This window comes from Penicillium longicatenatum (assembly GCF_028827895.1).
Source record: "Penicillium longicatenatum strain IBT 33135 chromosome Unknown contig_1_segment0_segment0, whole genome shotgun sequence".
Classification (NCBI taxonomy): Eukaryota; Fungi; Ascomycota; class Eurotiomycetes; order Eurotiales; family Aspergillaceae; genus Penicillium; species Penicillium longicatenatum.
In genome coordinates, this window is record NW_026643119.1 from 3,890,822 (window position 1) to 3,905,822 (window position 15,001).

The 15,001-nt window shown below is 48.0% G+C and overlaps 6 protein-coding genes across 6 annotated transcripts; 3 read left to right on the forward strand and 3 right to left on the reverse strand.

The window, feature by feature from the left end:
- Positions 1-485: 485 nt before the first annotated feature.
- Positions 486-1,780, reverse strand: N7484_002228 (putative 6-hexanolactone hydrolase; the record flags this gene model as incomplete). Its single annotated transcript, XM_057112648.1, has 4 exons — positions 486-620; positions 686-1,269; positions 1,364-1,509; positions 1,575-1,780. The coding sequence occupies 4 exons, from the start codon at positions 1,778-1,780 to the stop codon at positions 486-488; spliced, it is 1,071 nt and encodes a 356-aa protein (XP_056977385.1).
- A 294-nt stretch (positions 1,781-2,074) lies between these two features.
- On the reverse strand, positions 2,075-3,720 carry pmi1 (mannose-6-phosphate isomerase pmi1; the record flags this gene model as incomplete). The annotated part of the gene is made up of 6 exons (XM_057112649.1): positions 2,075-2,100; positions 2,148-3,122; positions 3,183-3,420; positions 3,476-3,567; positions 3,617-3,637; positions 3,690-3,720. The coding sequence occupies 6 exons, from the start codon at positions 3,718-3,720 to the stop codon at positions 2,075-2,077; spliced, it is 1,383 nt and encodes a 460-aa protein (XP_056977386.1).
- A 768-nt stretch (positions 3,721-4,488) lies between these two features.
- Positions 4,489-5,662, forward strand: N7484_002230 (SAGA-associated factor 29 family protein; the record flags this gene model as incomplete). Its single annotated transcript, XM_057112650.1, has 3 exons — positions 4,489-4,663; positions 4,808-5,321; positions 5,377-5,662. The coding sequence occupies 3 exons, from the start codon at positions 4,489-4,491 to the stop codon at positions 5,660-5,662; spliced, it is 975 nt and encodes a 324-aa protein (XP_056977387.1).
- A 414-nt stretch (positions 5,663-6,076) lies between these two features.
- N7484_002231 (CAZyme family AA1) lies at positions 6,077-7,815 on the reverse strand (the record flags this gene model as incomplete). The annotated part of the gene is made up of 2 exons (XM_057112651.1): positions 6,077-6,876; positions 6,927-7,815. The coding sequence occupies 2 exons, from the start codon at positions 7,813-7,815 to the stop codon at positions 6,077-6,079; spliced, it is 1,689 nt and encodes a 562-aa protein (XP_056977388.1).
- A 1,101-nt stretch (positions 7,816-8,916) lies between these two features.
- On the forward strand, positions 8,917-9,604 carry N7484_002232 (uncharacterized protein; the record flags this gene model as incomplete). Its single annotated transcript, XM_057112652.1, has 3 exons — positions 8,917-9,064; positions 9,134-9,184; positions 9,267-9,604. 3 exons carry the CDS (start codon positions 8,917-8,919, stop codon positions 9,602-9,604), a joined length of 537 nt encoding a protein of 178 aa, XP_056977389.1.
- Positions 9,605-14,446: 4,842 nt separating this feature from the next.
- N7484_002233 (uncharacterized protein) lies at positions 14,447-14,647 on the forward strand (the record flags this gene model as incomplete). The annotated part of the gene is made up of 1 exon (XM_057112653.1): positions 14,447-14,647. One exon carries the CDS (start codon positions 14,447-14,449, stop codon positions 14,645-14,647), a length of 201 nt encoding a protein of 66 aa, XP_056977390.1.
- Positions 14,648-15,001: the final 354 nt, after the last annotated feature.

Genomic DNA, 15,001 nt, shown 5'->3' on the forward strand with positions numbered 1-15,001 from the left:
AATGGGTGGTATTTGATTTTAGGAGCCTTGTGGAAATCTTGCAAAAAATACACCGTTTGATTTTGTGGAGCCTGTTCTTTGAAGCCAGGGTGTTCATATCCTGCTTTGTTTATGAGTTGATACGACCTCTGCTTAGTGCTATTGCTGGAAACATTCGTTTTCACTTTATATTTGACTGAACCAATCAATAAGATTTTGAAATAACACCACTGAAATACTTACATGACCTAGCAGCTGTTTATAATCCTTAGCTAAAATATTACATGCGGCTGATACAAGAACGGGGCCGGAGATTTTAGGAGCTAAGTTTAAGCTTAAGTCTGGTTGGCTAGATCTTAATCAGCCCATGTGACTACAGATAAAAATGTTTCTGCCATAGTTGTTATCATCATAAACTATCAGACAATACCCGGCATTATCGAACCAAACATGAATTCAGAATGCTATCCAGATGCTCATCAAACCTGTGATTAGATACCGCACAATCAAAGGCGAGCAGCAATCCATCGTCGCAGCTCATTTCCAGTCTGCGTCCCCTCCTTAACCCCAGCATCAACATAGAGATGCATATCATGGGACTCATCACTTCCAACAACAAAAGTCGTATTGGGGAAGACAGACTATAGCCGTAGATTAGCCCTAACCCATTCACATCCAGACCCAGTTCAAAATCGTCGTGGCATACCTTGATATTTTTCGCAAAAGCCTCAATAGGCGAAAGCAATATCTCATCCCCACCAGCCAAAATTAAAATCCTCTCCGTCATCGAATCAGCCCACCACTCCACAGGCGCCTTACTAGGCTCGCTCCAATAATCTCCCTCCTTCCCATCCAGATACATGTCCGACCACTTCTTCAAGCCGGGCACGGTACATATGTCTTTATACGCATTCTCGGTCATGGAAGGCCACTCCGAACTAAAATTGACCCAAGGCGCGAACCCGAAGACACCCGCCAAAGGTGCCGAGAGCTTGAGCGGCTCGATTTCTGGGTGTGGGTGTGAGATGTGTAGCAGTGTTGCCATGGCTAGGTTTGCGCCTGCGGAGTCGCCGCCTAGGATGACGTCTGCCGGGGATCGACCTGTTTCGTTGAGGATATAGCGGAGGGCGCCGACTGCTTGGCGGAGTTGGGTCGGATATGTTTTGTGAGGTGTTAGTGTATAGCGTAGGAAGAAGACTGCGATATCATGGCCGTTTTCGTTCAGGATCTTGATGAGATCGATCCAGAATGAAAAGTGAGAGGGGCGGGCGGCCATGGCGAAGCCGCCGCCTGTTTTTCGAGTTTTTGTAAGCTTCCTCTTGGTTCTGTTCGATCTTTGATCGCATATAGGGCGCTTGTTGAGTATTGGGTAGGGTTGGCTTACCGTGATAATAGACTAGTACATTCTTTGCGGTTTTATTGCCGATCCAGTAGCCGTCTGCGTCATGAGGCAGAGGTACTTGTTCCGGGATAAGACCTCTTTCCTTCATGGTTGATTCGTAGGCTTCTGGAGTCGACAACTCTGAGTATCTGGCAACGAGTTGTTAGCGTTAACGCTTCGTCTTGTTGCTTGTGTTGAAAATGCAAACACGTACTGTCTTTGACGAGTGGAGAACGGATCATTGCGTATGATTAAGCTTATCAAGTGGTGCTTGAACTTCTTTGGGTAGCTTTTACCGCGGAACGGGCCTATGAGAGTCGCATAGAGCGCACTAGCGATGATGGAGAACTTGGAGAAAGGCAGATCGACCTTTTCCCAAAAGCCCAGCTCAGGGACGTCGACTCTCTTGAAGGTAGACATTATAGGCTTGGACCAGATTGAAATAGAAGAACAGGAAAACTTGGGCCAAACATAGTAGAAGTAGTGGTAAATCCCCGCACTTGCCCTGGACCCACCGAGCCCGAAGAACCTCAGGTAGCCTCGGTTGCTCCCGGCGATCCGGGACGCGTCGAATTGGTTGACATGCCCGTGCAGGGAGGGGGCTCACATACCGTTGCAAGGGGGTTTGTGTTAGGAATTTACGTATGAATCCAGTCTCTCCATATGTCCGATCATCATGCATTACTTTCAATTTCCATAGTACTAGTTTATTTCTCACAGATTTGCACGGCCAGCAGGAGCTATTGAGAATTAGAACTGATAGCCCATCATTGGTCGGTTCTCTCACCGTCCAGCTCGCAGAATGCCTTGAAGGTAGTGAAGACATCCTCCTCGCCCTCGCCACTACCAGAGTTCTGAATGATGCACTCCGCGTCGGCTCCCACGAAGAAGACGTTACCCTCCCGAACTTCCTCGGTCTTGTGGCCGATGCTGATGGTGCCCTGACCACGGGTACAGATCAAAATGCTGGGACCAACGATCGGATCAAATGTCGCCTTGGCACCCTTGCGGTTCAGGTCGGTCTTGACCACACTAAATTCCTCGATCGGGGGGTTATACAGCAGCGATGACGAGGCGCTCGAGTATGCCGTCGCATTTAGAACCGTGTACGGGTAGTCCACTGGGCGGAGCTTCTGCTCCTCAATGGGCGCGTACGAGTAGGTCAGCATCTTGGTGAGGGTATCCACATCCTTGAACTTGGGGGTGAAACCCGCACGCACGACGTTGTCGGAGGAAGCCATGCACTCGATGATATCACCGGAGACGTAGGCGTGGATGTCGTCAGCCTTCAAGAACATTGCCTCGCCGGGCTCGAGCTTGATGAAGTTGAGGAAGAAGAACACAAACAGGCCAATGTCGTTGGGGAATTGTCCGTTGAGTCGCTGGATGATAGCAGCCAGCTCAGCTGGGTCGCTCGGGTTGGTCTCGACCTCCTCGGGCAAGGTGCCGAAGCTCGCAGGCGAGCTCTCTGCCGATGCAACCAGGGCATTTGAGGCAGCCTCGATCTTCTCTGAAGGTGACTCCATGAGGGTGGTGAACACAGAGCGCAGAGCGTCTTTGTTGCGTTGCACTACAGCCTCATCCTGCGACTCTTCGTTGCCTTTCACGGTTTCCTCAAACTCGCTGGCGGCCTGTTCACCGATCAAAGCGCGGAGGGGCTCAATTGCTTTCAGAGAGTGAACGATCTCGGCGAGGGGACGGAAGCCACACAGTCCCTCGAAGGGTGTGATGGCAATAGTCATCTCGGGCTTGTGGTTGTCATCTATCCAAGGGCATGCGTTAATTTCCAGACGAAGTACCAAATTTCAGCATCGTCGCATACCAGGGTAGTTCTTAGAGTCCCGTGCATGGAGCTGCTCTGCCAGCTTCTTGTTGGGGTGGGCCTGGATGCTGAGCGCCTTGCCAATGGACAGCACCTTGAAGAGGAAAGGAAGCCGACCAGCATAGCGCTCACTGATCTCCGACGAAAGCAAAGCCTGGTTGTCTTGGACGAGATCGAGGAGGGTGCGCTGGGTTTCGACATCTTTCGAGGGCAAGGAGGGGTGGGTGCCCATCCACAACTGAAATAACTTAGTCAAACTAAGAGACCGAGGAAGATCGTCAAAACCAGCTTACCTCCGCATAGGGCTTCTCAGACTCGATCGCAAAATCTTGGCCTGCCGTTGTGGCCGCATAGCGAGCTGCAGCGGATGTCTCGCCGACCTTGCCTATGACGGAGTTAGTGCGGGGCATTCGATGGTATTGATTTGAGCTCACCCCAGTCGTAGCTGTTGACGCCTGCGAGAATCTGTTAGCGAGATTGCTAAAGTGAGTAGAAATTTGGACATACCGCATTGTAGCCTAAGTAAAGGAATCTGCATCGTGAAGAGTGTGTTTGAGGAGAGCAGTTGGGGCGTCTCAGTGATTTTCTATTACGCAGAATCTCCACGCCAAGACTCTCGGTGAGCTGCCACTCAGGGTCCGGGGGTTCCTTTTATTAAACGAAGTGGACACCGGTGACCCGACATTATTCCTGTTTGTAGTAGTTCCCACCAAGCAAAGACAATGCTACTTAGGAACGTACTGGGTACCTGGTGTTGTCCGCAAACGTCATGTTGAACTCACTGGTATACTTCCGCTTCAAGGTATTGGAACATCTTGATGGTTTCGAACAAAGGACATTGTTAGAGTCAGACTGTGTGGCGATTCCTTGGGTAATATCGCCCTACTGCTAAATACATAATAAATACACATTTACGCTCCCAAATACTTATGTAGTGGCGGCATGGCCAATCTAGGGCTTTTTGATGTTTATACTCCGTACTATACTAGGATTTACGTCATAAAGTCCTCCCAAGGTCTACTGTCTTCGTCCAAGTCTTTCTCCATGAATTTCTCTATCTCTCTATTAGCTTAGCATATAGTTCGTGTTAGACCTTGAAAGATCAAATTAATCGACTTTGTATGACATGGATAGGCACATTGAGTCCAAATGCCAAGAACGCGGTTAATCCGACCGCCTTGCTTATCGGAAGTGAATCTCCCGATCCCCAGCTCTCCAACACCTCCGCTTTCGCCTCTCCCCTCTTTCCTAAGGTTACCCCGGGCACGCTTTTTTCCTGCTCGGAATCCGAGATACAATCCTCACCATGTCTCGCAATCGACCGCGGCCTAGAGACAATGGACTCGGCAACAACGAGGAGATGGAGCTCTGGACCCGGATATGCCAGGACATCCGCAAGTCCAAAGACAAATTCGACCAACAAGCTACGCTATCCGCGCAAATAAAAGCCTTGGTAGAGAAAATCACCGTCAATGGCAACAGTGAGTTCTATTTTCTCTCCCGCGTCGCGCGTGTACCTCCACAACGGACGACCCACCGGTCAACCCCCGCGTTGAGTGACGCGTGCTGATCGCGGGATACCCACATGTGCGATATGGACTAAAAGTAAGACTTTGAAACCCAAGAACCGACGATGACCGAGCATGACCAGCTTGATACGTGGTTACGGCAGAGCCAGAAGCTCAGCGAGGAAGAACGCTCTATTATGATGGATGAGCCGTGCGACGTGATCAAGAACTTGGAGCTCCTTACTGCGCTGAGGAAGGCTTCCGAAGCTGAAGCGCCCCCGAATCGATCATCTGCGCTCTCCAAATCTCGAAAAAAACGATCGGATATGGAGAGCTCGGCGACTGATTCTCCTGGTGCCTCGGGTGTTGATAAGTCGAGTCGCTCCAAGGGTATTGTTCCACGCAGCGCTAGCGTGTCAAGCACCCAGGCGCGTGAGGGTCGCAGTGAAGGAGTTGCAGTGAAGGTTGAAGAAGGGTCTGAGGGGACCAAGGGGACTGTTGCGGAGCGCAGTGGTCTCCTCGTCGTGGGGGCTCAGGTGGTCTTCAAACACAACAAGAACAAACAAGGAGTGGAGGGAGAGGGAATACAATGCATCATCAAGAACATCTCTGGTGATGGACACAAAAAACGGTATGTATCTCTCTGGATGCATCGACTGATTGCACGCTGACAAAATTCTTTGCAGGTGGTATGATGTCCAGGATCCAGAGCCAAATGAAAATGGCGAGCAGGGAGCTGTATACAAGACCACCGCCTCATCTCTCATCCCCATCCCACAGATGAGCGGCTCTTTACCTTCGTTTCCAATGGGTAAGCAGGTTCTTGCGCGATACCCGGATACCACTACCTTTTACAGGGCAGAGGTAATGGGCGCAAAGAAAGATGTCTATCGTCTCAAGTTCGAAGGCGAGGAGGATGACAAGGAGATGGAGGTCGACCGACGCTATGTTTTGGATATTCCTAACAAATAGTCCGGTCGACTCGGAGATTATTCTATGATATGATGATGATACCCGTTAGCGAGGCGCAACTTTGGAGTTTAGCAGATCCCCCTGAATACCGGGCAACCATTTGTCTTGGCTTCCAGGATTAGCAATAAAATGTCTTTTTATTTTGAAAATTTCAAACCGTAAGATGGAGTTTTGTACGTGACAGATTGTCGGAGTGTCTTTTTGATAGACCTAGAGAATTACTCGAGGATTGCGCCCCAGTTTTGGGACGTACGGTAGATTATTGTCGTTTCATCTCATTGTCAAAAATAAGAAGGTCATGTTCACATTAATTAGTAATTCTGCTAGCTCGCTGTGCCTCTAGCTTCAAAAAAGAGAAGAAAAAAGATGCCCACCCAATCATGCAGGTGCTTCTAACATATTCACACATAAAGATTAAATTCCAGAGTCTTCCTGTTCAATACCAAAAGCATTGTCATATCTGTTCCAAGCTTGACAGTTCTGGTTCAGCGACGGGTAATCAATCAGATTGTGGATCTTGTCATACTGCTCAACAAACTGTAATGCAAAACCTTCCGACGTGTGCCAACCAATATGACAATGCATAAGCCAAGCCCCAGGGTTATCCGTCTCAAAAGCAATGAGCAGATACCCCGAACTGTACAGCATGGCCGTGTCACGCCGCGGTGGATTCGATATAAGTGTAGTGCCATCCCAGGGATTGGTTCCCTGCGCAAGAACAAAAAAATCATGTCCGTGGAGATGGATAGGGTGTGCCACAGGCATGGTAGTGTTGATCATTAAGTATACCCATTCACCTGCATTTGGCACCTCGATGACACCGCTTGAATTCCCGAAGTCGGTAACGTGGTTGTGGATCTGTAGCAGTGTGGGATCATTCCATTCTATCTCCATTGTGGTGCTGTTCAGGTACCAGCGGAAGAGCTTGTCTGAATTGAAGTTGACGGTTACATCCTCTAGACCTTCCCAGTTCGCAGCAGAGACGGATTTTTGGACGATTGGGACGATATTGCTCATGTCTTCGTCGACACAGCCATCGACGAATTTATAAGCGCTGGTTTTGGGGGTTCCGGCTTTCTTTTTGTAATGCAAAATGCCTTTGATGTTGTCAACATTGTCGTTCTCGGAGCACGAAGTCTGAGGAATTGCTCGGATCCAGAAGTCACTGGCAACCTTTGCCTGATCGGCTGTTACGATCACATCGTAGCGTTGACCTGTTGTAAAATTAGCTTGATCATTTTCAAAGGAGATAGTTGAAACGAACCCATTCCAATGTTGATAAACTCAGTCGTATAAGGCTTGATCGGCACCAGGTCAGTAGAAATGACGGTCAATTTATGATTATCGATCATGAATTTGAAGTGAGTGTCAATTGCAGCATTAACAATTCTGAGCCGATATGACTCGCCCTTGTTGACCTGCATTTTGAAGCGAGAACCGAGGTCGCCATACACATTGGTTCCGTTAATTAAGCCATTATCAAGAGTTGGCGGGCCGTTTGTTTGCGCTGAGAGGTAAAGCTCGTCTGCGGTCTGATGACACCAATCAGAAAGAATCATTGTGCCTGTGTCGTGATCATAGTTGGCACTTGCAGGCCCGTTGATGACAATGCCGCCATGGACACCCTCCCAGGCTTGCAGCCCAATGTGAGAATGATACCATGAGGAGCCATATTGGGTTGCACGCCATCTGTAGGTCATGGATGACCCGGGTGCAGTGGGGCACTGAGTAATTGACACCACGCCGTCATTTTGGTTCGTGTTCAATTGACGCATGCCATGCCAATGAATGCTGGTTCCATTCTTGGAAGTGTCCAGGTGGTTGGTGACATGAACAACAACCTCATCACCCCAGTCTGCATAGATTGTGGGACCAGGAATCTGGCCATTGACTGCCATAGCACCGCGAGAGAATCCATCTGGAGCAACAGTAACCTCGTCAATGTTAAACGTATATTCTCTTATGACGCCAGTGTAGGGCACAACAGAATCATAATCGGTGTGTATGTCGTAGCTGCACCATTTTGATCTGGTCTTGGGAGTATTTCCAGAGCATCCTTTGGATCTTGAAGGCTGAAGACGCTCAGCTAAAGGAATGTGAAATGCAGCCGCACCCAAGGCATAGACCAGGCAAAGTAATGATTGAAGCTTCATGGTAGATTATTCACTCAGATTATCGTAAGAATTGGTCTGAATGTTTCTCTCCCATTAAGGTAGGACTTCAAGACAAAAGTAGCGAGTGAGAATGGGGCATATAATTCTGATGTCCCTTTCTCCGTCTATATATACATTCAAATATTTCGGAAGTTTGAGGTGTCTGGCACCTCCAAAGTCCGCCTTATCCACAATTAGACCTGCATGTGGTCCCCGTATTCATGCCAGATGGACCCAAAAAAGAAAAGCAAGACCAAGCGATGGAAGCACGCCTAAAATTTGAAAGTGGGGGCTCTGGAGGCCCCAGTGGGGTCGGTTACTACCGGTCTTAGTGCAATCGCGGCTGAAAGATTGGTTGGGTTTGCTTCTGTCGCAGGGTCCAAGCAATCTACAATCCCGATGAACTGTACAGTCTCCATATCTCACCGCCAGCCCTACTATCCCAAAAGTACCGTGGGCCATCTTGGCATGACTGGCACATATGCATGTCTCACCTCGGCCTGGAGCAAAGCCTGGTTTTCCTGCAAGAGAGGCATCAAATTGCTTCAGCTGCAGCTCAACACGTGTGAGTTTTCAATCTACTTCGGAGTTTTACCGTCAGATACAAGGCCAGCAGCAGCGCCACGAAACAACATGCAATCCCATCTGCTTGTTTAGCGGCTCTTAGATGAGCCCTACTTTCTGTGGCGTCGGCATTGTAAGACTTCATGTCTCTTCAAACCTGCTACGACGAGCGAGAGATGTCCCGGGAGTTTGGGATCCAAGTTGTCTCATGCAGAAGAAGTTCAACAAGGGAATTCTAAAGCGCAGGCTATTTGGACTTTCCGGAGTATGAAATGTTGAATTAACTTTCGTATCTATACCCGAATCCGCCAGGGCAGATGCCTGGGCAGGGGAAGGCGTACGTACACCTTCTGCGAGGTACGGAATTTATGAAAACTTTCAAATCCCCAAAATATAACCACCGAGGTCAGCTCGGCACCGCTGTCCAACTTATAGACATACATACCCGTCTATACACCACCAACCTGATTTTTACTTGAACACCATTGAATTTTACATTCGAAATCCAACCCCAGCCTCACATCTTTAATACCGAAAATGCGGTGGTTTACTCCCGTACTCGCTTTGGTGTTTACGGCATTTGGCCGTGTCTCAGCTCGTCCGTTAGAACAACGGGGAGGCATTGAGTACAAAATTTATGCCTATGGAGACAACATCGGCGGTCTTCAGGTCTACTACTCAGATGGTGAGAAATAATTTATGTTTTATCCCGGGTATTTCTCGATACAATACTGAATAAGTTCATCTCTCCTAGGTATCGCCATGATCAGTGAATCGACTGATTCGAATGAGACACCTATCTACCGTAAGCAGACCTTCCTCAACTTCCAAAATCTCAATTGCGATGACCTACCCGCATCCAGACTAACACAATCATACGATCATAGTAACGGTTTCTGACTCAGACGCCTATACTTGGGTCGCGCATCCAGATTCCAGCAGTGCCGCTTGGACCACCAAGCTGCTGTATATGGCTAGTAGCGGCACAGGTGAAGTTGGGTTCACGTCATCTGACAATACATCTGGAAAGCTCACTGATGTGTGGTGGACCTATGGAAACTATGTCATGGCAAATGTGGAGAGTGCCACTTTCTACGCTGAGCCTGTTTCTGGAAGTAGTGGGGTGTATACTCTGAGCTGGAGCAATGTCGATCAATCGGGGACTAACAAGGTGCTTGTGACCCTAAGGACGATTGCGCCGTCCACTGACAGTGTTCTGAGCTAGTCAATTGGGGGCGAAGCTGTAATGAGGTGTTCGAGACAGGATGATTGGACTCAACGAGAAGTGTTGGTGCCCAGGCTCGCTAATATTTGGCGATATTTGATTACTATGCGAAATCAGCTTCTGACATGTGCTTGTCTGTTTATGGTACTTGTTTAGCATTCAATAATAGTATCATTGCTTTCACGATGCTTATTGCACTATTAAGAAGGCCTCTTATCATATTGTATTTACAAGATCCTGTATTAGAACATCAGGCTGATCATGAGGCCAAGGAAGTACCGGTGTACACGTCATTGCGTGCTGCACGCCAAGACGGCAAAAAAGGGACGTGCCCTAAGAACTTGAGTAACGCCAAACATAGCACATCCTTGTTGGAGTTCATAAACAAGTGCGATTTCTGATCCCACATGCATAGTGCACATAGTGGATACCGGTCGATCGATCAGATCCACTGCCACGTCAATCTCCCCCATCTCGCCCGCATTAATTCATGTTTGACCAAACCTACCGAGCTCTAGTGCACATCGGCACTTGTAACCCATTAGCCACATATCCACATCTTCTACCTTTACCGGAGTTAGATCGTCGACCTTATCGATTTTCTCGGTTATAATTCCCGAAGAGCGAATTTGAATGAATCTAAATCAGTACAAAATGTGATCTGTGAGCTCGGACATTGAGGCGAAGGCTTTTTTGGCCCCAGATCGTACCGGGGCTTTTACAGCCTCGTATCCTGGGGCCGGTCACTATGCCCCCATATACAGGCTGCACCCTACCCCACACAGGGGCGGCCTAAGTTGATTCACAACGGCATATACAGTAAGGCAGACGAGTGTTACATTTTTAGTGAAATGGAAATAATCAATCCTCCTATTGGTGGCCATGTGGTCTCAGTCGGCCCTGATCTAAATGGTCGGGCTTAATCCCACCTCATATAACTAGAACTTTCGGATCCTGTTTCTTTTCTATCCGAGAGCCAGCGGGAAGTCCGACAGGCTCGAACGAGTCATATCCAACACATGAATATGTTCAATGAGGCTCGGGGCCTCCGAACACGACCGCTGGTCAAGTCCAGAATTCTTGATGTACTAGCAAATTCGATATTTCTTTCTGCTTTCTAAATGACCGATCGCTGTCATTTCAAAGACAGTCCCGAGGAATAACTTGCCATGCCGAGGCAAGTGACCCGGTGATATCTTCAAAACCACGTTAAGTCCGAAGTCGGGCAGTAGCAAGAGCGCTCAAGCTCAATACGAATCGAGCTATTTATAAATGTTATGGGGCACAATACTATGAATTGCCATTCATTTCTATACCTAGACATGACGAAATAATTAGCGTTTCCACGGGTCTCTAGGGTTGGGAATTGATTCGTAATCCATGGATATTAGTATAGCTATATGGAATCTCTGGACAATACTGTTTCTGTGTTGGACCTTGGAAGAAGAGATATACATTTCTTTGAGTAGCATAATATCGGGAATAAGACCTCGGAATCTAGATTTTGTATTTATAGATATGCAAGTGCTAAACGGTTAAAAGTCAACAGCCTTTCAGTTTCTCAACATTTTTGATCCAGATTATAAATCTTAACTTGATCGGCTGTACAATGTACAGCATAAGCACTAGGTACTGCCCGTTGTATCAACCAATATACCAAGGGGGAAAATTGCAAGAAGAAGATTACATACAACGATTAGGATTCGCATGTGGTCACTCACCATACTACTAACTGATCGACGTGTGGCTTCAAAGTGGCTAGTGGTTCAGTGCCTAGGTAGGTGCCGCCCGGGTGATAAATGGGCGAGAGCCGCTCTAGCGTCGCGCGACCAGTGGTGAGAAGGGTGAGTGCGCAATATAAAAGGTGAGATGCAAGGTGAAAGCGGGTAAGAAATTACCCTCCGTCTCGCGATGGCTGCGATAGCTGCATTGACCCTCCCAGCTGAGCAAGAATATAACATCATTGGGCCACGATCCTTCATCTGGAACAGCCAATCACTAGGAATCTGCACATAGCCCCTTGGTGGTATGACTTCTGACTGAGGATCAACGGGGTGATTCCGAAGACCGTTCGGGCAGACATGAAGTCTATCCTCCCAAATACAATCGATGGCAAAAACAGTGTCCATCCTACACAAGCACTTTCTTTTGTCGAGCCCCACTGCCCAGATACTAGTGCTGTACTTGTGTTCGCTAAAGACCAATACTATACAGTATACTGGGTTTGGTGCGGCACGCCCCCCCCCTTTTCTTTGTTGAGAGGATCTGCGACTGCCAATAGAGTTATGTCTCTTGCCGCCCTGCTGCTGCGTCTCATTTGTAGCGCAAGGCTGAGCCGATGGGGGCTGAGAATCGCCTCTTTTGCCTACAGTGCTATATCATCTCTCTCTCCCTGATATTAAATCCCATCGATTTTCTCTTACTCTCTTCCAGCGTCTCTCTAGGGTTCTACTGTATATGACCAAAATTTTCGACTTGACCTGTTCCCCACGAGTGACATTCCAAATTGGTTGGATATGTGCCCTACCGATCGAGGCTGCCGCAGCCATGGAAATGCTAGATGAAAAAATTTCGGCCCTCTTGATTCGCAAGATATCTCTGACTCGAATACCTACACATTGGGCCGAATCGGGCAACACTCAATTGTAATCGCCTGCCTCCCCGCGGGACAATATGGCAACACCTCGGCTACTACGGCTGCAAACAATATGCTTCGCATGTTCTCAAAATCGCTTCGCGTCGGGTTTATCGTGGGTGTTGGAGGTGGGATTCCATCAATGACTCATGATATACGACTCGGTGATGTTGTGATTAGCTGCACAGAAGGCACTGTCGGGGTCTGGTCCAGTGTGACCTAGGGAAAGTTATCTCTGGTGGTGAAATTCAGCGAACTGGGTCTTTGAATAGCCCTCCAAGGTCACTTTTAACGGCAATTAGCTCGATGAGGGCTGCTGAATTAAGAGACGATCCCCGCTTTCTAGACTATATCACTAGTGCGACCGTGAGAACTACACAAACCCGGAAAATTTTTGGCAAACCTGATATAAAACAAGATCGGCTGTTTAATCCGGAACACGACCACCCTGCGACTGCAAATAGCTGTGATAGCTGTCTAGCAGAATGGGAAGAGAGGAGGAACGAACGCGAGAGCTGCGATTTATAAATCCACTACGGTATTATTGCGTCTGGGAATTCTGTCATTAAGTATGCTCGAACCCGGGAATAGCTAAGGTAGGACACTGGGGCATTATGCTTTGAAATGGAAGTAGCCGGACTGATGCTAGACTTTTCTTGTATTGATATCCGAGGGATTTGTGATTATGCCGATTTATATAAGAATAAATAGTGGTAAGGATATGCAGCTATCGTAGTAGCTTCGTATGCTAAGGAGCTACTAGGATACATACTAGTGGGTCATGTTTCGCAAGAAAGCTTAGTACATATTTAGGTACCTATCAGCACTCTCACTTGGTGAAGTCAACTGACTAATCAAGCATGTCTCGGTGATACATAGAGCCGTTGCCGGAGATATATATATATGTATTGGAACATGTAACGTTAGAGATATGATTATACTTACACTTCATAACAATCTTATCACACTCACTACTAATATATATATATCCATACCTTCCTACTACATATTTACCTTCAGCACAACTCTCCGTCCTATAACCCAAGTCGAACGCTTGCCAGTGCAACTCCGTGATCTCCGACCTATAACTTATCTTCGGTTCAACGATTTACCTTTTATCAACCACTCTATTTATCACTCTTTGTCGCTTCGGTTCTTTCAATCTTGGCTTTATATCGACACTTGCATCAAGGCATCACTATCAATGAGAAAGCTAAATACCACACCAAAGAAGCTCCAACTGAAGCTGATATCCAGCCACCACAGCCTAGCAACCCTGACAACCACAACCATTATATTTAACTAGCGTCTACGGCGAAACGTCCTATCCGATGGTTCACAAGGATCGCTTAGGACCGCGCACGGGAGAAATAGAGGACAGGCAGAGTGTTGAAGTAACTACTTAAAGCGCCAATAAAGAAAGTCCTAAACTTCTAGGATGGTTAGTGGCGTGCCGTGCATCATCCTCGATTATGTTGCAGACCCGTACTAACATCATCAATTTTAATCGGCATCTCTTAAAGGATAGGGAAACTTCCACACTGCTCGTGATCCCTTCTACCCGCGCTCTTCTATCCCACAATATCTCGCACATCGTCCTTACTCCAAATGTTACGACTGGAAATATGAACGTGGCGTATACTCAGGATGATCATGAGGCCCTCCTGCGATCGCGCACCTCAGTACGAACTTTTTGGAGAAAGCTTCGTGGCTTGAGCAGTTCGAAACGAGAACCGTTGTAGGCGTTTGCGGAAGACAGCCCGGTGGGTACCGAGACCGACATGAAAGTTACCGTTATGGAGGGCTAACAAGAAGACCTTGGCCCGCTAAAGAGAAGGCTTGACTGTTGCGCCTTTAAAACTGCGCGCTATTCTGCACTTGAAGGCTGTGGCTCTCTAGACGTGGAAGACTCGGAGATACCGACTGAACATTGGTCACAAAGTTGGGCGGCCTTTTGGGTCGACGTGTGTATCACATGCCCATCGTACGCTCTCTGAAACTTGGAGAAGCGGAAGCAGATGAGCTTGAGCGCATGTGCCGAGCATATACTATCTTTGAAGTTGATGTGCCTCGAGTACTTCATCGCCGGTACATCCACCGTGGGACGCTCTCTACATCGTACTTTGCAATTAATTCACAATCACGCCCGTGATATTGTTGATGAGAGCGATTAGAACTTCAGCGTCAAGTTTGAACTCATCTATACTATGGGGGCTCAACGGCCTGTTGAACTTAGTCCACAACGGTGGATTATGATACAAGAGCTACTGTACCTGGTACAAGAGTATGCTGGTCGGGTTCATTCCGAATTTCCCGAGCCAAACCTTGCGCCAGAGCAGATTGCCGCAGCTGAGTCAGAAGACTCCGCCGGTTTCTGGGGGAAAGCACACGAGCTTATCTTCTTTTAGCACGAGGCCTGCTAGCTAGGGGAATTTTGGCCTTACTTCTGGGTCAAAAGCAATGGCGCGTTAATTATGGGCCTGATACGAGTCGGAATCCACCCACAAAACTTTGCGTGCCATACCGTGCCAAGGATAACCCTTCACTTCGTTCAAAATTCAGTTACCACGTCATGCTGCCTGTGGTGGAGGGATTTATGGAAGACGACAAGCTTTTATCCATTAGCACCTCCTCCCCCTATGGAGAAGCTTGGCAATTGCTACCGAGATTGGAAACGCCAAGCTGGCGAGAGGTCGAGTGCGTTCCTAGATCGCAGAGCTGCTTAACTTGTGGCTGCACTCGTTTCTTGCCTACACGTGTTT